The sequence below is a fragment of the Rattus rattus genome, chromosome 5, assembly GCF_011064425.1.
Source record: "Rattus rattus isolate New Zealand chromosome 5, Rrattus_CSIRO_v1, whole genome shotgun sequence".
Taxonomy (NCBI): Eukaryota; Metazoa; Chordata; class Mammalia; order Rodentia; family Muridae; genus Rattus; species Rattus rattus.
In genome coordinates, this window is record NC_046158.1 from 114,444,884 (window position 1) to 114,466,910 (window position 22,027).

Below are 22,027 nucleotides of genomic sequence, written 5' to 3' on the forward strand. Positions count from 1 at the left end.
AGGAGGGGGGAGGAAGAGGAGGAAGAGGAAGAGGAGGAGGAGCAGGAAGAGCAGGAAATCCTGAACTTACTGGGTCACAGAAGATAAACTCTCTCTTGGGTATTACCTGGAGTTGTTTTCAGTTTGTAATGGTAAAGTAGCATTGATAGAAACTGCCATTCAGGCCACAAAATTTGTAATATCTATGCTTTAACTGCTGAGAAAAATGTTTACTGTTCCTACCACAGAGCTACTCATTGTACTGGGTTTAATAAATTGTGGGAAGGAATCAGGAATTACTGTCCTCATTTCCACAAGGCAAGACCAGAACTAATCCAAGGAGATTATTTCAAACTCCTTTTGTTTTTCTTTGGTTCTGCAGTAGCGCACCTCAAATAGCAGAGCAGAATTCATTAGAAGGGTCTTTCTTCACTGTCCTTTTCTTTTTCTTTTTTTTTCTTTTAATGATAAATATTTTAAAAGCAATTAATTTCTTTTAAGGCATGTAGTGGTTTGAATATGGTTGGCCCAAGAAGTGATTCTATTAGGAGGCGTGGCCTTGTTGGAGAAAGTGTGTCACTGTGGAGGTGGGCAAAGAGAGCATCCTCCTAGCTTCCTGAGAACGTCAGTATTGTCTTGACTGCCTTCTGATCAAGACATAAAACTCTCAGCTCCTTCTTCAACACTGTGTCTGCTTGGATGCTGCTATACTTCCTGCCATGATGATAATGGACTGAACCTCTGATCCCGTAAGCCAGCCTCAATTAAATATTGTCTCCTATAAAAGTTGCCTTGGTCATGGTGTCTCTTCTCAACAATAGAAACCCTAAGACAAACACGTATTATTACTATTGTTATTATTTTTTTAATTATTATAATCATTATTATCCATTTTGGTCCAAAATGTAGTTATTTTGTGTAGCTCTGTATTTACGATTGGATTTTTTTAACTGCAATTTTAAGGAAACCATTTTCCACATTATTTTCCTATTTGTAGCAGAAGCATTGCTACCGGCTCCCTGTCTGAGCTAGCCTTTCAAGTTCTCTGCGCGTGTTTGCCCATTTTTCCTGATGTTTAATGTGTAGTATGGATAATATGTGGTAGATAAATGCATACACTTCAATACAATATTTACATGTGACCTTTACATTAGATTAGATTCCCACCCTGATCAGTTTCTGCTTTCACTGCTTTGGGTGATGAACTCCGAGTACAATAGACCCTTTCCTCTCCAAGATTTTTTTTTTTTTTGGTCATGGTGTTTCATCACAGCAACAGTAACCATAACTAAAACAATCGTTTCAAAGGCTTAGCTATTTAAACTGCAATCCTAGAACCTGCAATCCTTCTGGGGATTGCAAATCTTCTAGCTCAAAATTATCTATTGAGGGTGGATTGGCATCAGAAAACTGTATCTACGATGACAGATTATTTATTTATTTATTTATTTATTTAGCTGTTAAATAACTTTAATGGTTGATACAGGGGTCACAAGGGAGGTGCTTTCCTCCCCACTCTCCAATACAGCCCTGGAGGCTGGTTAGTGCAGGGAGGTAGGGCAGAGTTATTTCAATTTTCTCCTAGGAAGTGCTTAGGGGGATCCTAGCCAGCTCCAGGATTGGTCTCCTCGATACCATCCCCTCCCCAGCCTTCCCTACTAGTCCAGTGGAGGAAGAGAAACCCAAGCTGGCCAGCTGGACCTAGAACCCAGTTGTCCTTGGGTCATTTTCTCTCTTGGCTAGATCCTCTTGCTGGTGCCTCTCACACTGGGGACTGGAGCCATGTGCTGAGCTGAGCTGACTTTTGCTGTAGAAACCTCTGGATTGTGGGGATCGCTATGGGGAGGAGGGTGTACAACGGAGTGAGAAGACCCAAGGGAATGGTCTGCAGGGGGCAGCATCCAGGGAAAGGTTCAGGGTCTTCCCCAGGGCAGGGCGGGGGCTGCATCCATTTTGGGACTGAGGCCACTGAGGGAGGTGATTAAGAACTATGCAAGGCAGGCTGGTCTGTAAACATTGCTAGCCAGGGTGGGGGCGGCTCCACTCCAGCCTTATGCCCTCCCTCTGGGCCAGGATGTCTGTCACAGCTGTGACGCTCTCACAATGGCTGTCTGGTGGTATAAAGACTCCTCCTCGGCCAGTGCTTGGGGTCGTTCCAGGGGAGCAGGAGTTTCGATCTTCCTAACTTCCATCACAACAGCGCTTCCACTGGCTCGCGTCAAAGAAGAGCTGCCACAGTGCCTCAGTCCAGTTCTGCAGGCCTCCCCTGCTCTCCACTTGGAGGGTGTTTGTCACCTCTCATCTCCATACCCGCTGCTGATGCTGAGGGCGAAAGGCCACTCTGGGGCCTGCTCCATCCAATTCCCTTTCCGGACTCTTGTCTCCTTGTTGATGACAACAGTGAACAGAGGGTCTTGCCCAGGATCTGCGTTCTCAGATCTCCAGTAACAAAAGAGGTTTGCGTCCCTTCCCTCGTGCGGATCTCAAGATCTAGTTTCCTCTGCAACTCTGTGTCCTCCATAAGTGGACATAAACTCCGTCTCCAGGGCGGAGCCCAAGGGCCACTGAGACCCAGCTCCGAAGGTTTCCAGAGAATATACTGGCAGCCCCCTGGCTCAGTGCATTCCCTGCGCTCCTCTAGTTTGGGTTTTAAAACCAGAGGAACGCTAGAAAATTTTTTGAGTTACAGTATTTAGTTTGATGAAGAGTTAAACGGTCTAAAGCTTTGTTTATCATTCCCTAGCATACATATATCAGTATTAATCAAAAAAGATATTTAAGTGAGGAAAAAGTGAGACTTCCCAGTGTCTGTAAATCATGCTAGATTGACATAACTGGTGATATACACTGGAATTACGTAGCTGCTACTGTAGCGTTGGGATTCATTTTAAATAAAATGCATCACTGTGCTAGCTCCCTCGCGACCCATGCTCAGACATGCTTTAAGTACAGTTCTTTTTCACGAAAGCCAGCGCTTCTGTCCTGATCCTGGAAATCAGGGTAAAAAATTTTTAAAGTAGAATGACTCAGAAGCAGCACTTTTATCAGGGCCAAAACTCTGCCAAACACACGGTAATAAAACAAAAGATAGTTTCCCCATCTGCAGACAAGAGCCCTGAAAGACAATTAGCAAAGTTGTAGCATCTTAAGTTACTTTCCTATTGCTGTAGCAAAACACCATGACTTAGAAAAGAATGTGTTTAGCTGGGAGGGTTAGAGTTTGTTGAAGCTGAGCAAAGAAACAGTAGGAGGCAGAGATCACAGTGGAAATAGTGTAAGGCTTTTGAAACCTCAAATCTCATCAGTAGGTCTCACCAGTGACATACTTCCTGCAACAAGGCCACACCTTCAAATCCTTCCCAAACATTTCCATCAGCTGTATGCATATCTGGGAGCCTGTGGGGCACCAGAGGCAGCTGGTGTTTGTTGCTTGTAGATATGTCAGAGAGAGGATTCAACATGGCTCCACAAGAAAAAAAACCCCAACCAACCAACCAACCAACTCCCGCCCCAAAAAAAACCCAAATCTAAGTGCAAAAGAAATATTTTCCCTCACATCGACCAACTGTCCAATTCCTGGCTTTAATTCTTAAAGTCATCTCATGAGCAGAATGTCCTCCATTAAGCCTGAATTTCAGGTAACAGGAGAAGCAGGACAATGAATGAGGCAAAGTAACTCTAAATTAAACCAGAGTCCTACTACTTCAATACCATGAGAACTGGTACTGGGCAGCTGCCAGAAGTTTTCAACAGGGTTTCTTCCAACAGCATTTCTTCTGAGCATCCTGTAGGTTTTAGTAATACATTTTTTTTTTCTGTAACCGAGGATGCTTGCAAAGTTTGCTTTTGGTCATAGTGATGTGTATTAAAGTCTTGGAAAAATACTGAAAATACTGGTGAATGCTTCCTGTGGGTTTTTTTTGTTTGTTTGTTTTGTTTTGTTTGCTTGTTTTTGTTGCCACTACATCAGCAATTGCAACGGGAATCTGTGTAGATGACAGGAAAGGAAGTACAGAAATGTAGAGTTTAGCTTCACCTAAACTCAGGGGTGAATTCACTATAATCTAACCATAAGGCAAACCATTTGAAAAAAATCCACTCATAGCATCCGAACGCATGAAAACAGAAAGGAATTCTTCAGGTTCTGTCACTTATGACGTAGGTATCTCTGGAGAACCAACATGGTGGTTTTATTTGAAGCAAGAAGTAGGGAGTGAGATGTTTATTTTTGTGAACAGAGATGATACACGTCTGGAAGAGAAACTGACTCATGAAATTGTGCTTTGAACCTCATCTCCCTCCGTCTGTGGGCCAGAGAGAGCAGTGGGTGAAGCAGGGAAGGGACACTTCCTTCCAGTGGGAGGCGTTTTTTTCTGCAGTCTTCCTTCCCCTACACCAATATTTTCTGTGAAATCCAGAGTGTGCTGGGTGTCTCTCTCCTTAAACATTTTTGGATCTGAGCTTCAAAAGTCTTTTTTTGGAATTGTGTTTAAGGCAATCAGCCAATTTCAATGAAAGCCTTTGCTTTAAGTGAAGGGTAAAGCAGAGCTTAAATGAATTTAAGGTCATTTTTCAAGAAGGAAAAAGAAAGCCCATTTTTTTTTGTAACATCAATACAGTATTTTTTTTTTCTTTTGTGCAATAGAATTTAGGGAAATGTATTTTGCTTTAAGGAAAGGGTTTCCTGGATGAAAGGGGAAATATGGATCCTTTCCATGTGCTGGTGATAATTTCATGTTGTCTTCTCTGGGGCTCTGCCCATCTCTACATCTCGCTGGATAACAGTCCTCACTGAGTCAGAACTTGGCAAGCAATGCCACCAGGGTGTATTTTCCTATTTACCATCTAAGATATGTAAGCCTTATCTCTTCTATTATAGAGGAGTATAATTATATCCGTGATGCCAATGACATTTAATTCTTGGCTCAAACACTCTAAATATATTTCTTATTCACATCCCTGAACTGTACAAATGAATAAGTCATCAGAGTGACCTTCCAGAGAGCTATTAAGCGACTCTGGCTAGCTGTGGCTCTACCTTCTTCAATAGGTGGCCCCAAGGTTGCTGTGTAGACCGTATCCATCGCTGTTATGCAGGTAAGGCAGGGAAGGGGAAAGCTACCTGGAAGCTTTTACTGCCACCCAGATGTTATTACAAATCAGGACCTCTGTGGTTTTCTTTGTATTTCTCCATTATTTAAAGAGAGACAGGGTCAGAGGAACCTGGATGCTTAGTTGCAATTAGAGCTCATTTATTCATGAGGGAAGGGAGCTTTACAATCCTAGAAGGTTAGAGATGAAAATGGATCCGATTAGAGTTTATAGAATCATTGCAAAAATGGAGCTGACTGAATCACAAGACCACAGAATTAGGGTTCTATTTTGAAGATTCAGTTATTTTAGGGCTCATGCAGGCAGTTTACTATATTTGTAAAATTACTGCACGTATGTTTGTTAACTACCATGGATTAATGCTATGTAGCAAGGACTTAACACACAGGATGGCATTTGGTCATTATAATTACTTTTCAAGATACATTATTGTGGTGATTGCATCTGTTGACCTGGGGACTTGTTAAGGCCTAGGTAAGAGTTACTTGGTTAGTCTGCCATTATAAGGAAACTTTCTCATGTTTCTGCTGGTAATAGAAAACTTTCCAGTGCCAAGATTGATTACATGTTCTGTTCTGTTCTGTACCCTTGGAAATAATATATCATGATAAAAAGTCAATAGAACTGTTTTTTTATAGTTACCTATAATGAACTTGGACCCAAACCAACCACCCAATAGTATTTCCTACACCGGTATATAAGCTTTTGTGGTAGAATCTGACCCTGGGATAGACCCCAACATAAGAGAGACACTGGCACCAATATAAGAAAGTATTTGGAGTAAGACTTCTATTTTGAGTAGTGGTCCAGTAAAATTTAATTTCCCAAGAACTTCCTGGGAACTGACATCCTACTTGGCAAGAAGAGACATGTACATGGGTAACTGGCACTCTGATTGGCAAGTTGAGACATGAATGTTAGTCAAGTCCCATCCCGGTAGACAAGTTAGGCCATGAATATTAGACAAGACAAGTCCCCTGCCACAGTTGAATACCCCAACCAATGGGAACAGGACAAGTGTACAACAAAGACATGTCCCTAAGGAACTCCCCCTAAGCCTAAATCCTGATTGGTGAAATAACAGAAGTTTGTGGATTTGGGGCTTAAAAACCCCGCAGGATCCTAACTCATGGTCATGATTCAGTTCCCGAATGTGGGTTCTGGTCCTGACCAGTCCTGTGGCCTATGCTCAATAAACTATCCCTGTCTGACTGAAATCGGTGTGGTGTGGTTTGTGAGGCAATTCCTGGACCAACATCCTAGGTTTGGATTTTGGCTCTTAATTTGTACTTGGTAGAAAATTTGTGCTAATCATTTCCTGCTCCTCTGACTCATTTTCCTCAAGTATAGAATAAAGAGAAACACAGTTTATAGGGTTAATATGAGTAATAAACCATCGAGGGCATAAAACTCTTTGGAAAAGTACCAGGAACTAGCCCTCACCATCATTACTTGCACACTAGCATATTTCATTTCAGAAGTTATGATCATTTTTTCATGCTCACACATCTAGTAATTGGAATAGCTGGCTATTAGGAAGAATTACAAAAGTCCTTTCCAGTGTACCAAGTCTCACGGCCCTACAAACTGATCAGAGAAGTCTGTGTGCTGTAATACAGTTTCGAGAGAATTTGGAATATTTGTATATATGTTATAAGCAGATAAGAACCTACTCAGATCTAAATAACAAGTCAGGATTCTAACATCAAACTTCCCGGGAGTCGGTACCAGTTGCTGGCTCTGTGACCCAGATCATAGTCTATCATTTTGGTGAAGTTGAGGCAGGAACACGAGCAATAAATCAAACCACATCCACTATCGAGAACAGAGAATACGTGCTTGCTTGCTTGCTTGCTTGCTTGCTTTTGGCTACCTTTCTTCCTTCTTATGCAGTTCAGGACACAGCCTAGGGAATGTGTTGTCTATGATGGACTGGGTCCTCCTGCATCAGTTAACAAGGGAGGGAATCCCTTACAGACTTGCCTACAGGCCAACCTGGTGGAGATAATTACATCCAATGATTCTAGGCTATATTGACTATTAAAACTAACCATTACAAAGGGTCAATTATTCTATATGGTAGATCAGCTAAGAGTAACATTAAAGATTAGCTGGTGAAGATATGCACTATGACATTTATCAGAAAGTCTAGAGATGGTTTAGAGGCTTATAGAGTCCAGGAAGAACACTGTTCTTCTCTTCTCTTCTCTTCTCTTCTCTTCTCTTTTCTTCTCTTCTCTTCTCTTCTCTTCTCTTCTCTTCTCTTCTCTTCTCCTCTCTCCTCTCCTCTCCCTCCTCTCCTCTCCTCCCTCTCCTCTCCTCACCTCCTCCCTCTCCCTCTCCCCTCTCCCTCTCCCCTCCCCTCCCTCCCTCTCTCCATTGTTCTATTTGGTAGAGAGAAATAACAAGGGGGGAAGAGGGCAAGCAAAGGGGAAGGAAGAGAGAGAAGAAGGGACCTAAATATTAGAGATTTTCCTCAGAAGTACCCAACCTTCACCTTATTCATTAGATTTGACTCTCTTATGTCTCAAGCAGTTACAGACAAAGGTCAGTGGAGGAAAATGGAATGATTATAATTAGTTTCATAATTCATCACTAAGCATGGTTGCCAGCTAAACAATTTAGCATTTGCTTTGAAGATAAAAAAGGGTAGAGATGCCGATGGATGGGAAGGAATCCATTATGGAGTGCCTGGGAATCGTTCAGCTAGTACTTTGGCCTACGGTTCCTCTAGAGTACCTTTTAGGGAGCAGCCTCTGTCTATTTTGACTTCCTAAGGTACTCCAACTACAGCTTTCTGCTCAATAATTATTTCAGTGGATGCTGAAATAATTGAGGGAGAGAAAAGGAAAGACCAGACTAGGACAAAACAACCTGGTAGGGCGTGCAGTAAGGATTATTGAGATGATCTGGAGCCTTGGAAGAAGAGACTTATTGTGGTCATTGATGATTAACATGAATGTGGATCTTGAGGGCATTGCCTTCTGTGAGGTAGCTGGTGAGTCAGGGCCACTACTTGGCATCAGATCTATCCTGTACTTTGGTATGGAAGGTCCAGAATGAAACAAGTCTTTTAATCTCTGTCTCTCTCTGTCTCTCTGTCTCTCTGTCTCTGTCTCTGTCTCTTTTTGTCACTTTTTCTTTCTCTGTCTCTCCATCTCTTTCTGTGTCTCTGTCTCTGTGTCTCTGTCTCTGTCTCTGTATCTCTCTCTCTCTCTCTCTCTCTCTCTCTCTCTGTGTGTGTGTGTGTGTGTGTGTGTGTGTGTGTGTGTGTGAAGTTGCTCCAAGAACAAGATAAGCCCTCCAAGGATAACAGAAACCCTAACTCCTTGTGATAGTTCCAAGAATATAACTGGTTTTCCATCTTACCCATTGATAATCTACCATCTGTCTGTTAGTCTGTGGATATATATTCAGGTGGCATTTGGGATTCATAACAGAATTCTATACATATCAGGTAAAAGATCTAGCACTGGGATGCACCCTTAGCTTTTCAGATATATTTAGTAATGTTTTGGTTGAGTTTATAAACTTCGGCCCGCAGTGACTTGGTGTACTGCCTGGTTTATGTGTCACCTGACACAATCTAGAGTCATCAGATGGGAGCCCCCGTTGAGGAAATGCCTTCACGAGATCCAGCTGTAAGGCATTTTTTTCAATTAGTAATCAATGGGGGTGGGTCCTAGCCCATTATGAATGGTGACATCCCTGGGCTACTGGTCTTGGGTTCTATAAGAAAGTAGGCTGAGCAAGCCTTGAGTAAGCAAGCCAGTAAGCAGTGCTCCTTCAAAGCCTCTGCATCAGCTCCTGCCTCCAGGCTCCTGTTCCCAATCCTGACTTCCTCCAATGATGGATTATGATTGGACAGGCAACCCAAATAAATCCTCTTCTTCCCAATTTGCGTTTTGGTCACGGTGTTTCACTGTAGCAATAGAACCTAAGAACTAAGTACATAGAGAAAAAAGGCTGAAAGTCATATTTCTTCTCTTCCTCTTCTTCTTCTTCTTCTTCTTCTTCTTCTTCTTCTTCTTCTTCTTCTTCTTCTTCTTCTTCTTCTTCTTCTTCTTCTTCTTCTTCCTTCCTTCTCCTCCTCCTCCTCCTCCTCCTCCTCCTCCTCCTCCTCCTCCTCCTCCTCCTCCTCCTCCTCCTCCTCCTCCTCCTCTCTCTCTCTCAGTGTGTATACCCTAGTGTACCACAGGTACCTCCATGATCTACTTTCTGTCACCATAGAACACGTGGACTATTCTACAGACCGTGCAGAGGGCATCTGGTTGCACGCTCTTGGTCGACTCGTTTCACTAAGCTTAAACTTTGTGTGCTCGTGGGTTATGTTTTGGAGTGTCTGTCCTTTATTATCATGGAATAGTAATCTAGTTTGGGGAACATATATACGTACTAAAGTTTGTTTCTCTAGTCACCTGTTGTTTGACATTGCTGGACAGGTCTATGTATGTTTTCCTTTGTGTGGACAAAAAAACTCAGGAGTAGAATTTCTGGAGCGTGTGAGTTTAACTTTATTAGAGATTATTTTCTAAGGTAGATTTAGCACTTTATACCCCACCCTCCACCCCTGTCATGAATGAAGATTCTAGTTGCTCCACAACCTCTCAAACACTTGTCAGTATCAACCTTGTGAAGTCAAGACAGACATCCCTACACCTACGATTGATTCTACAGGGCTCCCATCCTGCCCAGACCCCAAGCCCACTCCTTTCATCTTCCTGGAGGAATAAAAGCTTTGCCCTCCTCCCCTGAACTTTTTATTTCCTAAACACTGTTTGTGGGCCGTCCAGATTAGAAGCTGTCAACTTTCTGGCCCGGCAAGGTTTCTCTGGAGTTCCTGATCTAAACCTCTCAAGTGCTTCTCCTCTATAAAAATGAGAACCCTCTCTGAAAAGGCCGGAGAGCCCAGGAGACAAAGAAAGCCTAGGGCTTTCTCCCCATTCCTCCTTAACGTCCTTCTTTATATACAGGTTAGAATCTGATTAACAACCAACCAAATCGGCATCCAGGTTCCCAGAAAGGCCCCCAAACCCTGGCGTTGGCTCAGGGCACCGGGCATGCTCAGAGGGTGTGCGGCGCAGGCGTCGGCTGCAGTGGGGCCCGGGAACCGGGAGGTGCCGCTGCGTCCCCGCTTGCTGTCGCTGACCCAGCGCGCAAAGTTGGGCAGGGAGCTGGGGGAGGAGGACCGCGAGCGAGGGTGGCGGAGCAGGGGCGGGAGGAGCGGAGGGAGGAGGGGACCGGAGCGTGTCACTCGCGCGCTCCCTCTGTGCACAGAGGATGTGCTGAATGGTGCGCTTCCAGGCGGCGGCCGAGCAGGATCCGGCGGCGGGCGGCTCGCACTGCCGGGCTCTGCTCCTTCTTGTCTCCCGAGGCTCTACAATCACCGCGGGCTCCAGACCCTGCGTCCCGCCCGGGGCATGGCAGGCTGCTGTGCCTTCGCGTGTAGTCCCGCTTACTAAGCGGCGCGGGCCAGAGGTGCGGAGGCCAAGAGGCCGGGAGGTCGGCGGGCAGCGGAGGCAAGAGCCTGCTGAACCGAGAGCCAAGCCCGCTTGCGCCCGGAGCTCCGCGTCCCGTCTCCACTGCGCTCGCCCGGGCCGCCCGGAGCCCCGATGAGCCCAGATGGCTGGGGCTCAGCCCGGAGTGCACGCCTTGCAACTCAAGCCCGTGTGCGTGTCCGACAGCCTCAAGAAGGGCACCAAATTCGTCAAGTGGGATGATGTAAGTGAGGGGCGGCGCGGTGGGGTGCGGGCCGGGCACCCGAGGGCGGGCTAGGTGGGGGTGGGGCGAGGGGCGCGTTATGCAATGGGGCGCTGGAGCGGGTGCGGGCAGCCTGGGGCGCACAGGTTGCCAGCTGCCTGGGTGGGTGGCAGGAGGTGGTAGCTTTTCGCGCGCTCTCCTCCTCCTAGGGGGTTTAGAGTTGACATCTTTGGTGGGTCTGGCCAGCACCTCTGAGAGACTTAAGTCTTTGGGGCCAGTGGAGCCAGAGGGACAGGTTTTACCCAGTGACAGGTACTGAGAGTTTGGAAAGAGCATGAAGTTAGGGCCAGCTGGATAGCGCTGGAGAGAACTAGACGCAACCCCCAAACACACCCACCCCCTCGGCTAGCTAGCTAAGGCGTCCGGTTACGCTGCTACTTACCATCCAGCTCCAAAACGTTGTAGTTACCGCTAACTCTTGAGCATTTTTAATGCTGGCCACGCAGCAGCAGAGGACACAGCGGTACAGCCGACAGGTGGTCGTTGATGCCAAACTTTAGCGCCTGGCTGTGGAGTGAGGGGCCTTGGGAAGGGCTGTGAGTGCACACAAGAGGCTGATTGGTGAGCAGATGAGGGGCTGTTAGGGCTGAGGAGCACAAAACAGGCTTGCAGACAGGGCCAGGTTTTCAGAAATGAGCTTGCTTAAGTCTTCACTTTGAAATAGACCTATAACTTCATCCTCTGGTGCACTTGCACCCTTTGCTATATAGGAGAGATCCTGACCAGCTTCAGGACTTCCTATGACCTCTCCCTTCCCTTCACCCTAGATTCCTTCAGAACACTTAAAGGCTTCTTACTGAAAATGCGCACACTACACTATCAATGTAGCTTCCTGGGTGTCATCCAATGGGTTTGATAAGAGCAACTTACCCGAATAAACCCGAGCTGTCAGGACCTAAAGAAATTCCAACCCTAATGATTAACACATCTCCTATCCGGAGCAACTGTAGGAGAATGAACAGGTCCTCTAACCGCGATGATTTCCCACCTCCGTAAATTACAGCCTGTTATCCTCCCGGGTATTTTACTTTAATCTTCTTAAGCCAATTTCCAGTGTCTGAAAACAATTTAAATATTCCAGGTAGCGAATCCAATTACTTAGCTGAGTGCATCCGTGTCTATATTTTGTCCAGTTGGAATCGCAAACTGAACTTGCAGTACGAGCCACAGCCTCCTTGAAATCTCTGGCCAATTACCAAATGATGTAGGCAAGGATGCAAACACACCCTCTTTACCAAGGGCTTTGCACTTGTCCGCCTTCCCTCCCAGTCTAATTGAACCGGAGGCTGTTAGAAATGCAATAGAATCCAAACAATAACTCAGACACAAATGAATTGTTTTTGTCAAGAAAACAAAAGGAAAGTGCATTTCAGAAATACAATGTTCTAGTCCCTAGACATCCTTAGCAAATAAAAGGGTGGATCTGAGAAAGAGAAGAAAGGGGTAAAGTGGAGAGAAAGAGAGAGAAGAGGAGGGGAAAGGCAGGGAGTGGATGGGGGAAGGGGAGAGAATTGGGGGACGGGGCAGAGTTCCAGAGTAAAATGGGGTTAGTTTTGGCCATAAGCTGGGAATTCCTTTTATTTAATGCTCTTTAAGCTGTATTTTATTAATTCTCCATAAAGTCTGTTTTTTGAGAAAATAATTTTGAGAATGAAGGTTCTAGATATCCAGATAGGTGATTCGTGCTACATGTGTTTAAGTAGCGAACGTTCCAGGCTCACTTCATCAGTGCCTGTCTTGAACTCCATGTTGGGGGTGATGGAGAAAGTAGGTGAAATCTCTCCCATTATAGAGTGGACATGCTAAATAAAAGAGATCCGAAATCATCAAAACACCAAGATCAAATGATGCTCCAGGAATGATGGAGAAGCCAATAGTCAGCCCTAGGAGAAGGGAGAAGTGGGCAGAGTCGTCCACTCAAAGCAGCAGTGAGTTCTTGGGGAAGCTTGTGCTAAGCAGGCACATACTTGGGAGGGAGCCTAGAGGTCTTCATAAAGAGAAAACAGAGTACACCCAGAGGACAAATTAACTGGACTTTAGAGAAATATCCTGCAGGCACTTGGCTCTCTTGCTTTCTGTCATCTGTGCACTAGGAGGCAATAAGACATTCTTAGTATCCCTGTTGTAGTGCCTGGGCATCCCCTTCTCCAGTACTCCTACTTTCCTCTATTAGCACCAAGCCGGTTTGATCTGTTTGACTGTTTCTATCGCATCTTCGTGAGGCTTCGCTTTCAAGACAAAGAAAACCGAAGCTTGAATCAGAGGTCTGGGTTCTCTAGCTCAGCAGTGTGACTCTGGACAAATAAACATGTTGCACCTTTGTTGTCTCTTGTACAAAACTGGAAATACCACATCCCCTATACATTCTGTGGGAATCCTGTAGGATCATGCAACCTTCCCTTTATTTCTCCCATCAGAAGCATACAGAAGTCCTTTTAGTCCTGGGATTGCTGGCTCTGTCCTGTTTCTGATTCAGCTCTGGGCTAGGGCTAGAGGGTGTACCTTTCCTACAAGGCCTTAGTTAATGTGGCCGTGGTGCTTGCTGCTCTGGGAAACATCATTGTGTATGTCCAGGGGGAAGGTTTGTGAATGAACTGTTACTGTAGCTTCTTAGCCCACATAAATGTTCAGTGGCTTGTGAATTTAATTTTGTCTCTATGCTTACATTTTAAGACATTTGTCATCTAGGAATTGGAAACACCCCAGTGGCTGCCTTGTTAGATCCTCTGGGGTTATTTACTGAAGCATCAATACTCGGATTGGAATGAATAACTGCTTTCTAGTCTATAAAGAGGGAGCGCGGGCAAATCCCATAGATATTTTGCTTTTGTATTAGACACCGCAGTGCATACTGAGAATTTAAAAGTGGCATGTTGGGTGGTATTTCAGATATTAAAGTGCTACACAACATAATAGTCCTGTTTTGCCAATCACCATATGGAATGGGAGACGTCACCTAGACAGGGCTATGCCATGCACAACTTGTTGGCTCTTTACCAAAGTCCTGGTCAGGTTGTGGACGTTCTAGGGATGGTTGGCACTGACAGAGTCACTAACAGAGGACAACAGGTATCAAGTGGCCCAGAGCAGGAGCTGGGCTCCACAGATACTCTGCTGTGCTGTGTACCCAGACACTCCCTGTTGTGTCAAGGAAGACCTGTGAGTCTTTAGAAGCCAGAGGGAAGGTTTGGATTGTTGTAATAGTTTAAAACTAGTAATTGTGACATAATATAACATCACAAAGCCTGATCCTGTCTTCCTGGACTCAGTGAAAGGAGAAAGTACTGACTTATGGTAGCTGCATGTTTACCAATAACAGCAAAAAAGCAAATCACAGCCTTTTACCTCGTATTTGCATATGACCAGATTAAAGGTGGGACATGGTCAGTTCTTTGTACTGTGGGTGTTACAGGAGTAGTGAGGTAGACAGTGGATCGTAATTTACTTAGCAAGAGAGCCTTCATTCCTTTGAGTTTTGAGTTCTGTCTGGATTGGTGTTATGAGATCAAACTTTTCCTGGGAAAATACTACACACATATCTACTTGCCCCAGATAGGGAGCCATGACAGATCCAGTACAGATAACTCTGAAGTTCAACTTGGTGAACAATAATTATTATTAAGGTTAATTACAGGAGTGTGGGTAAGGAGTTACTTGCAGAAACAGAAATGACTCACCGATGTCACCAAAGTCTACCCCAGCAAAAGAGACAACTCAGAAAACTGGGAACCTGGAGCATATTGGGCAGCCAGCAGCCAGCTCAACAGGTTGGAGAGTGTCCTTTCCAAGCCACTCAGTTGGGCTAACCCTTCTCTAGGCAGCTTGGTTGGTTTCTTCTTCTTCCAGGGAGCTGGTTTTATCTGTGAATTTTCTTTGCAGTCTGACTCTTTGTTGTCTTTATTGTTTACTCTAGGGAGTAAGTGGCCCAGTAAATTTGGTCTGTTTCAGGGACTTCCTGAAGATACTCTTAGTTGTTTATCTTTTGGTTTAAGAAACTTCCCTGCAGAATAGAATGTTTCAGTCTTAGAGGAAACTGCTACTCAGTAATTAAACAGGAGATAGGAAAGGAATGATCCAAAACTGTGTAATCCACCCTCCTGCCCCTGGCCCCCAGCCTCTGGCCTGCCAATGTTTCAAACCTTGGACATTATTTTTAATCTTCCAACCTCTGGGGAGTCTCCTTTCCTCTCCCTCTCCCCATTTTTCTTTTTCTTTTTTTCTTTATCATCTTTTCCTCCTTGTCCTCCTCGTCTTCCTCGTCCTCCTCCTCCCTCTTCCTCCTTCCTCCTTCCTTTATAGTATTTCTTTGTATAACAGCCATGACTGTCCTGGAACTCTCTTTGTAGACCAGACTGGTTTCAAATTCATAAAGATCAGCCTGCCTCTACCTCCTGAGTGCTGGGATTAAAGGCATGTATCATTTGTGCAGTCTTAGATCTGGTCAGGTCTGGTCTTTTTTCTTTTCTGTTTTTCACTCTTGGCTCCTAAATTCATAGCACATTGTGGGTAAGTTGCATAGTCTATCCCTACCCCATGTTTCTTAACTGTAATATGTCTAGTGTATTTCTTATATTACAGAAGAGCTATTGGGGTTCATATGCATCTCCTTGTATCATTTCTGGTATACAGGAACCTCCCAATAAAAGGGAGTTTTGAAAAACAAGCAAGCTACAGAAATAGAAATAGAAATGGATTCACGGATCTTAGGAAGGTAGCCTGTACAAGTTAGATACCACTCTTATTCTACAAACTACAGTCTGTAATTTCCAGACTTTTACTACATTCCGTTTAATAAGAGTTTCAATTTTATATTTTTTAATTTAAAGAGGAAAAACATCTATTTTTACCCTTTGTAAAATTTTCAAATGTTCCCAAGAAAATGAGTCTACTTAATTCAAAGCAGGATCCATTCTTTACAAGCAAGCCAGTTTACAAACCACCCAGAAGTTTTATTTCTTCATGCATTGCATACACCCCACATTTGTGCACACATGAACACACATGCACACATGTATGTATGGTTTCACATGGGACATCCTGTTTTTGTAAGGGCAACCTACCATTCAGAAGCCAAGAGTCTGGAGTGAGTTGTTGGGAACATTTGAGAAAACTTAGGTCTCTAGATTTATAGTAAGGCCCCTCCCATTTGAAATAAGCCATATCCTCCTGTACTCCTTGCCAACCCAATAAAAATACTAAGGGAAAGGACAAAACAACTAAAAAGCACTTCACAGTTAAGGCAGTTCTTCTATAAGAGCTTAGCTTGAATTTCAGTGCTCCTTAGAATCAGTTTTGCTTTCTATAATGGGCACAAGATAATTCTGACAGGATTAGTGAAGGGAGCAGAGAGGAGGGTGTCAGAAGTGGGAAGTCAGCAGATTCCCTTTGGAAAGGTTATGGGGAATGGAAGGAAGAGTTGAGTTGACAGTAGGTGGGTCTAGGTTGGGTAGCACAGAGGTGGATTTCCGACTGAAGGCATCATCACTGTCTACGGAGTACATGGGGGTTGCAGGAATGGGTCATTACTGAAGAGCCCTAGCTCTGGCAGAGGACCGGGGTTCAGTTTCCAGCATCCATACAGTTGTTAACAATGACTTATAACTCAGTTCCAGGGACTCTGATGCCCTCGTCTGACCTCCACAGGCATGTATATGATGCACATAACTATACCCAGGCACATATACAAATATGTAAACTGAATAAAAAAATTAAAACTATCTGCATATGTCATTTCTTGTCTGTCCAAAGAACTCTGATTCTCTGTTGACTATCAATAATGACTATAATGTAAATGGACAAGAATATATTTTCTCTATGGGAGATGATACAGGAGAGCCAAGGTTTACATCACAGTGGAACATTAATGTAAGAAAAAAAATAAATACAAGTCATGTGTCCTGGTGCATCGGTTTCCACGGAGTAGTCAGTCACTTGTCACCAACATACTCTCTAGGGACATCATTACTGGCCAGCCTGAAAAGATCCAGAGTCTGTTCTTAACACCGTCCCTACCCTCTGGGTAGCTTTTTATGACTGGTAACTCCATAGACGCTTAGGCCTGTTTTTAATCTACAACAGCTATTTTTATTTTGAACGGAATCTAAACCAAACCACTTCAGCCTACAGCATTTTTTTATTATTGCCGAAACTGACCCTGTCTTCAGCAGTAACAACAAAAGTGGTTGAACCTTAGCGTAGATGACCCCTGATTAGGTCCTTATCTGTTCTGAGGCGGATTGAGGAAAGGGGAACAGGAGTGGAGAGTGCCCCACAGGAAGAAACATAGCTCCAGAAACTCAACCAGAGGGAGGAATGCACACAGACAGTTACCTGCACAGCATAGCAGGCTCACAGAACACCGTTGTCAGGATATATTTTTTCATTCCCCTTTTTCTTTCCTTCCTTCATCTCTGTTTCTGTGATGGAAGCTGAATCCAGGGTCTCTGTCTATACTAACCAGGTGCTGTATCAGTTGGCTGTTCCCCAACTTTCATTTTGTTTTTAATTTAGCATTTAAAAAATTATAACATGTAAACATGGAGGAAGAATTCACATAATACAAAATAACCATTTTAAAGAAGAAAAGTTTGGTGGCATCTTGTGTCCCAAAGGAATTGGATTGATTGCAGTCCATTTCCTCTCCATAACACCTGATGCAGACATTATCCGCTCCCAGTGCAGTAGCTTAATTTGTACTGGCAATTAGAATATCTTGACTATTTCCCTTGAATTTAACCCATCAACAAATAGCTTCAAACTGTACTTGACTATGGTGATATTTAAATGGAACAGGAAGAGTTTGCTTTCTTATGGCCAACCTGGTAACCTGAAGTCAAGCGACTCTTTTTCAAAAGTGTTCCCTGTAACCGTGACGGGTAAGTCGCAGCAGAAATGGCATGGGACTGATGGATGGTTGTTGACTGATGCTTTGGGTCTCTATTTAAATACAAGTCCTTGCTAGCTGGAAACATTAGTTTTCCTGTTCTCTGAGTTAACATTAGGTTCCTGCAGACATTCAGGCCCTATCACAAATTCCATATGTATTGCATATTTAGATTTGAGTCACTAATCAGAGGCGGATGGTAGATGTCTCTGAAGCAAAGGTCCTAGAGACACATTGCTAAGAGATGATTTACTTATAGGATCCTAAGAAAACATTCAATTCTTGTCAAAAAAAGATGAGCTGAGAAATAGGAGCTAAAGAATGGCTGGCTCTTTTTTATTTTATTTTATTTTTTTTCGGAGCTGGGGACCGAATCCAGGGCCTTGCGCTTGCTAGGCAAGTGCTCTACCACTGAGCCAAATCCCCAACCCATGGCTGGCTCTTTAATAAGAGTTTTTCCCAGTCATCTCCGATCCCTTAGAAGGTCCAATATTCCACTTTTTCTTTTCATGTGTTATCTTGAAAAATTTTAATTTCCATTCTTAAAAAATGTTTTGATCTATGTATTAATGGATATTGAACAAATATATTACCAAGAAACTAAATTATTATAGATTGGGAAATAGACGATTATATAAAATGAGAACAATAGGTAGTTGGTATTAATAAAGAATTAAAAACATCCTACATCTGTTCTCCATTTGAGGGCTTTTTTAGTTCTCAGTGTTTTGTTTCAATTTATTGTGTTGAAGTTTTATGAGCAAGGACAGGGGAAAAGGGATTAGTGAGCAAAGGAAACATTGTTACCTGGACTGGACATGGTGTGTGTCACCAGACACCACTGGGGCCTGGAAGATTTGGATATTTAAAAAAAAAAACATTATTGTTATTTTTAGATTTACCTACAAAGTGAGTATCTGCAAGTGGATTTTGATTCCTTCCATAGCAGAGGCTATATGAGCTTTAAAAGGAGCACCAAGTCCACAGAGCCCCTCAACAAGTAGTCTAGCTGATCAAAGAAAAGCTATTGCAGTCAGTGGTGCACTTGTGATCTTTGAGTGTGCCTCAGTCTGCATCCATTCCCATACATTCTTGGTAGGACTTCCCGGGACAAAATGTCTGGGTACTTAAACTCTGTGTGCTAGAATACCTCGGGGCTGAGCTTCTGGCTGTATATGAAATTGACGGATGTGAGTGAAACGTGGTGGGCGAAGTTGTGAAAGAGGCCAACAACTGCGTACTTTGTGTTGTTTGCACTTCTGTGAGACACCGAAGCGATGACACAGTGGTTAAGGCTTTGTCATGATGCTGAGAGGTTGTTCTCCTTCCAGCCGAGTTTTTCCTTTGTCTTTGCTGTTGGATCTCTGCTGTCTTTCTTGAGTCTGAAAGGTGTTAGGTTCCTTCACGAAGATTCATCTGCAAGTTGCTTCTTTGGCTTTTCCAGTGATTCTGTCAAGCAATTACTTATCTGTCCTCATCAGTTTGTGTTTACAATCCCAGAGAGGGTTCTTTCCCACCAAACCCTGCCTGACAAAGTCTTGCTGTTTTTGTCTGAAGTTCAGGCTTGTACTGAACTCACGAGGTAGCAGATACTAGACTTAATCTCCCTCTCAAGTGCTAGGCTCATGGGCACCTGCCAGCCAGTCTAGCTAGCATAATGCATGGTACCACAGGTTTTTGCTTTTTAAAAGAGATGCTCATTAGTATAACCAATGAAAACTGCTATTCAAGAAATTCCTAAATGTGGGGAATTACAGGGAAATAAAAGATTGGTTTATATGAAACATTCTGCCATGAGAATGATTCACAGAAAGTTATATGATCTTTATTCCTAAAATGAAGTAATAACAAATACAGACCTATTGATCTAAATTTCTACTTAAAAATCAAATTTCTGTTTGCAACAGTCATTCTGCGCAGAAGCAGCAAAGACATTGGACAACTAAATTTCCTCCCATTCCTCCCCTTCACTGGGCATCAGCACCCTTCTTTCCTAAGCTCCTGCTTCAAAATCGCACCCCCTTTTCTATTTAACAGCCCTGCTTTAGGCATCTCAAAAGTCCAGGCTTCATTGTTATCCTCGCCTCACTTGTCTCTGGACAATACCAGTTTGTCTTCTGAGAACACACCAATCAATATGCTTGCCTCAATCAGCATTCCATTACAAAACCAAACATCTGTGGTAACCTACTTGCCAGAAGAAGTTTATTTCCCCTCCTAGTTTTAGAGGTTTCCTTGTTCACAGCTTGGTCCTGTTTCTTTGGACAAGGCAACTTGTGTCATAGCAGGAGAACGTGACAGAATACAATCAGATCTTCTCGTTGCCAGGAAGGAAGATAGAAAGAATCCTGTAGTCCTGGACAACTCCCGATAAGTCCCTGTCTTCTGAAGATCCCATTGGCTCCCCCTAACCTCACTCTGAGGAAGGAGATTTTCAAACAGGGGTTTTTAGGTGATATTTACTATGGAAACTGTAGCGAAACCTTCAGCCTGCAGATTCTGAGCAAAAAGAAAGTTACACTGTTTCTAGCTCTCTTCCCTCCTTTCTTTCTCTTCCCTCCCCTTTATTCTCCACCTCATTTCCCCAGATCTGATGTTTCCACCTTTGCTCTGTAGCAGAATTTGCCCTTGAACTTCTGATCTCCTTCCCTCTGACTTTCCAGAGCTGGCAGTAGAGTTAAGCATCATCCTCACCGAGATTGTGCTAAGCATGCTGGGAAGGTCTCTGCCAGCCGAGTCGCCTCCCCTGCCCTGAGGATGCAACCTCTGTTCACCATCTCTTTTCTTCTCACCCTCTCCCTCCGTCTCAGCCCTCAAAAAGCCTTGTTTCACCCTCACCATTTGTTTGAATTTTTCTTTTGGCTATGGCTTAAGACAAATGTAGGCCCGAACTCCAAATGATGTCGTTTGAAATCTATCTGGTATCTTTTCCTACAGTGCCCTCTTGCACATCCATTCATACAGTTAATATTTACGCCTTAAAATATGTTGATACATATTAAAAGATAATCAACCAGCATTGTGAATTTGTGATAATAAATGCCTTTGTTCTCATTCTTATGGAGTTTATATGCAAGTGGAGGAGATATTAGTTAAACAAAGATATCATTTTTTTTCTAATTATATTGTGGCAGAAAAAAGTACACATATTTATAAGAAGTATGGGGAAAATTTCTTTCGATAAATTCTACTAATGAGAAGATCTGGGTGCTATGTAACACTTAACAAGAGGACAAGAGGTGTTTCAGCCATGAAAGAGGATGTGGGGACATTATAAGGAGTAAAGGAGCACAGGACATTGAAGGACAGTGGGGATTGTGGCTCAGATAATGCTGTGTGCTAGCAAGAGCCTGTTTGTGTGTGCAGTGCCTTGGTCTAGGAAGTTTTAACACATAAAGTCGACAGGAAGTTAATCAACCCATGGTCCTCAGTGTCCGAATTACTGACATTTGGGGCCAGGAAATACTTTTCTGTGAGGTACTGGCTTACTTGTGTTGTAAGGTGGCCAGTGGCTTATCTGGCTTTTACCTAATACACGCCAGAATTGCGATGTTCAAAACTGTTTCTAGATATTGCCTGCAGTCCTCGGAGTTGAGAATCACTGTCGCCTGTTGAGAATCACTGATTAAAATAACATGCTTTAGTCTTAACTGATTTAAAATGTATGAGGTCTCTCTTTTGCCTCTCTCCTCCTCTATGTCCCTCCTCACTACAAGCATGTTAGTAAGTACATAAAAAGATAGTCAGCATCAGTAGTCATAAATCACGGTAAATTCAACTCAAGTTGGATGCCTATTTGATCTCTAGGGCTGTATTGAAATGATCAGTTTTCCCATCTTAGTTCTGTGTTTTCCTTTGTTTGGAGACGTTTCAGTCTACCTATAGCCCTGGGGGGAAAACACCCATCCAATGATGAGCAGGGGATTTCTGCTTCACAGATGCAATTGAGCATCCTGCTTTCTCATTTACTATGGGTTCATGCTAAATATTCCCTACAAGCTTGTGTGTATGATCACTTGGTCCCCAACTGGAGGTACTGACGTGAGAGCTTGTGAAACCTTAGGGAAGGGTCATCACTAGGGGATGTGGACCATTATGGGATTTTCCTAGAGGTCTGTAGACCTGCTCTATTTCCAACTTCCGTCTTTCTCTCTGCTTCCTGATTTTCTGAGATGTGGGCATGTGGGTACCATCCTTTCTTATTAACACAGAGCAGCTAATCCTATGTTTTCCCATTGTGAAAAACTGTCTTACTTTAAACCATAAGGACAAATAAACCTTTCCTTAAGTTGC

General features: G+C 43.6%; 1 protein-coding gene and 1 pseudogene across 2 annotated transcripts in view; one reads left to right on the forward strand and one right to left on the reverse strand.

The window, feature by feature from the left end:
- Window positions 1-1,741: 1,741 nt before the first annotated feature.
- On the reverse strand, window positions 1,742-5,063 carry LOC116901010 (annotated as a pseudogene).
- Window positions 5,064-10,246: 5,183 nt separating this feature from the next.
- Plcb1 (phospholipase C beta 1) overlaps window positions 10,247-22,027 on the forward strand; it is a 671,578-nt gene continuing 659,797 nt past the window's right edge. The window contains exon 1 of one of the 2 annotated variants that reach the window (XM_032904282.1): window positions 10,247-10,812. In XM_032904282.1, coding sequence (XP_032760173.1) covers window positions 10,714-10,812 — 99 coding nt within the window. In that variant the 5' untranslated portion in view covers window positions 10,247-10,713. The remainder of the gene's footprint in view (window positions 10,813-22,027) is intronic. The other variant, XM_032904280.1, reaches the window with a different exon arrangement.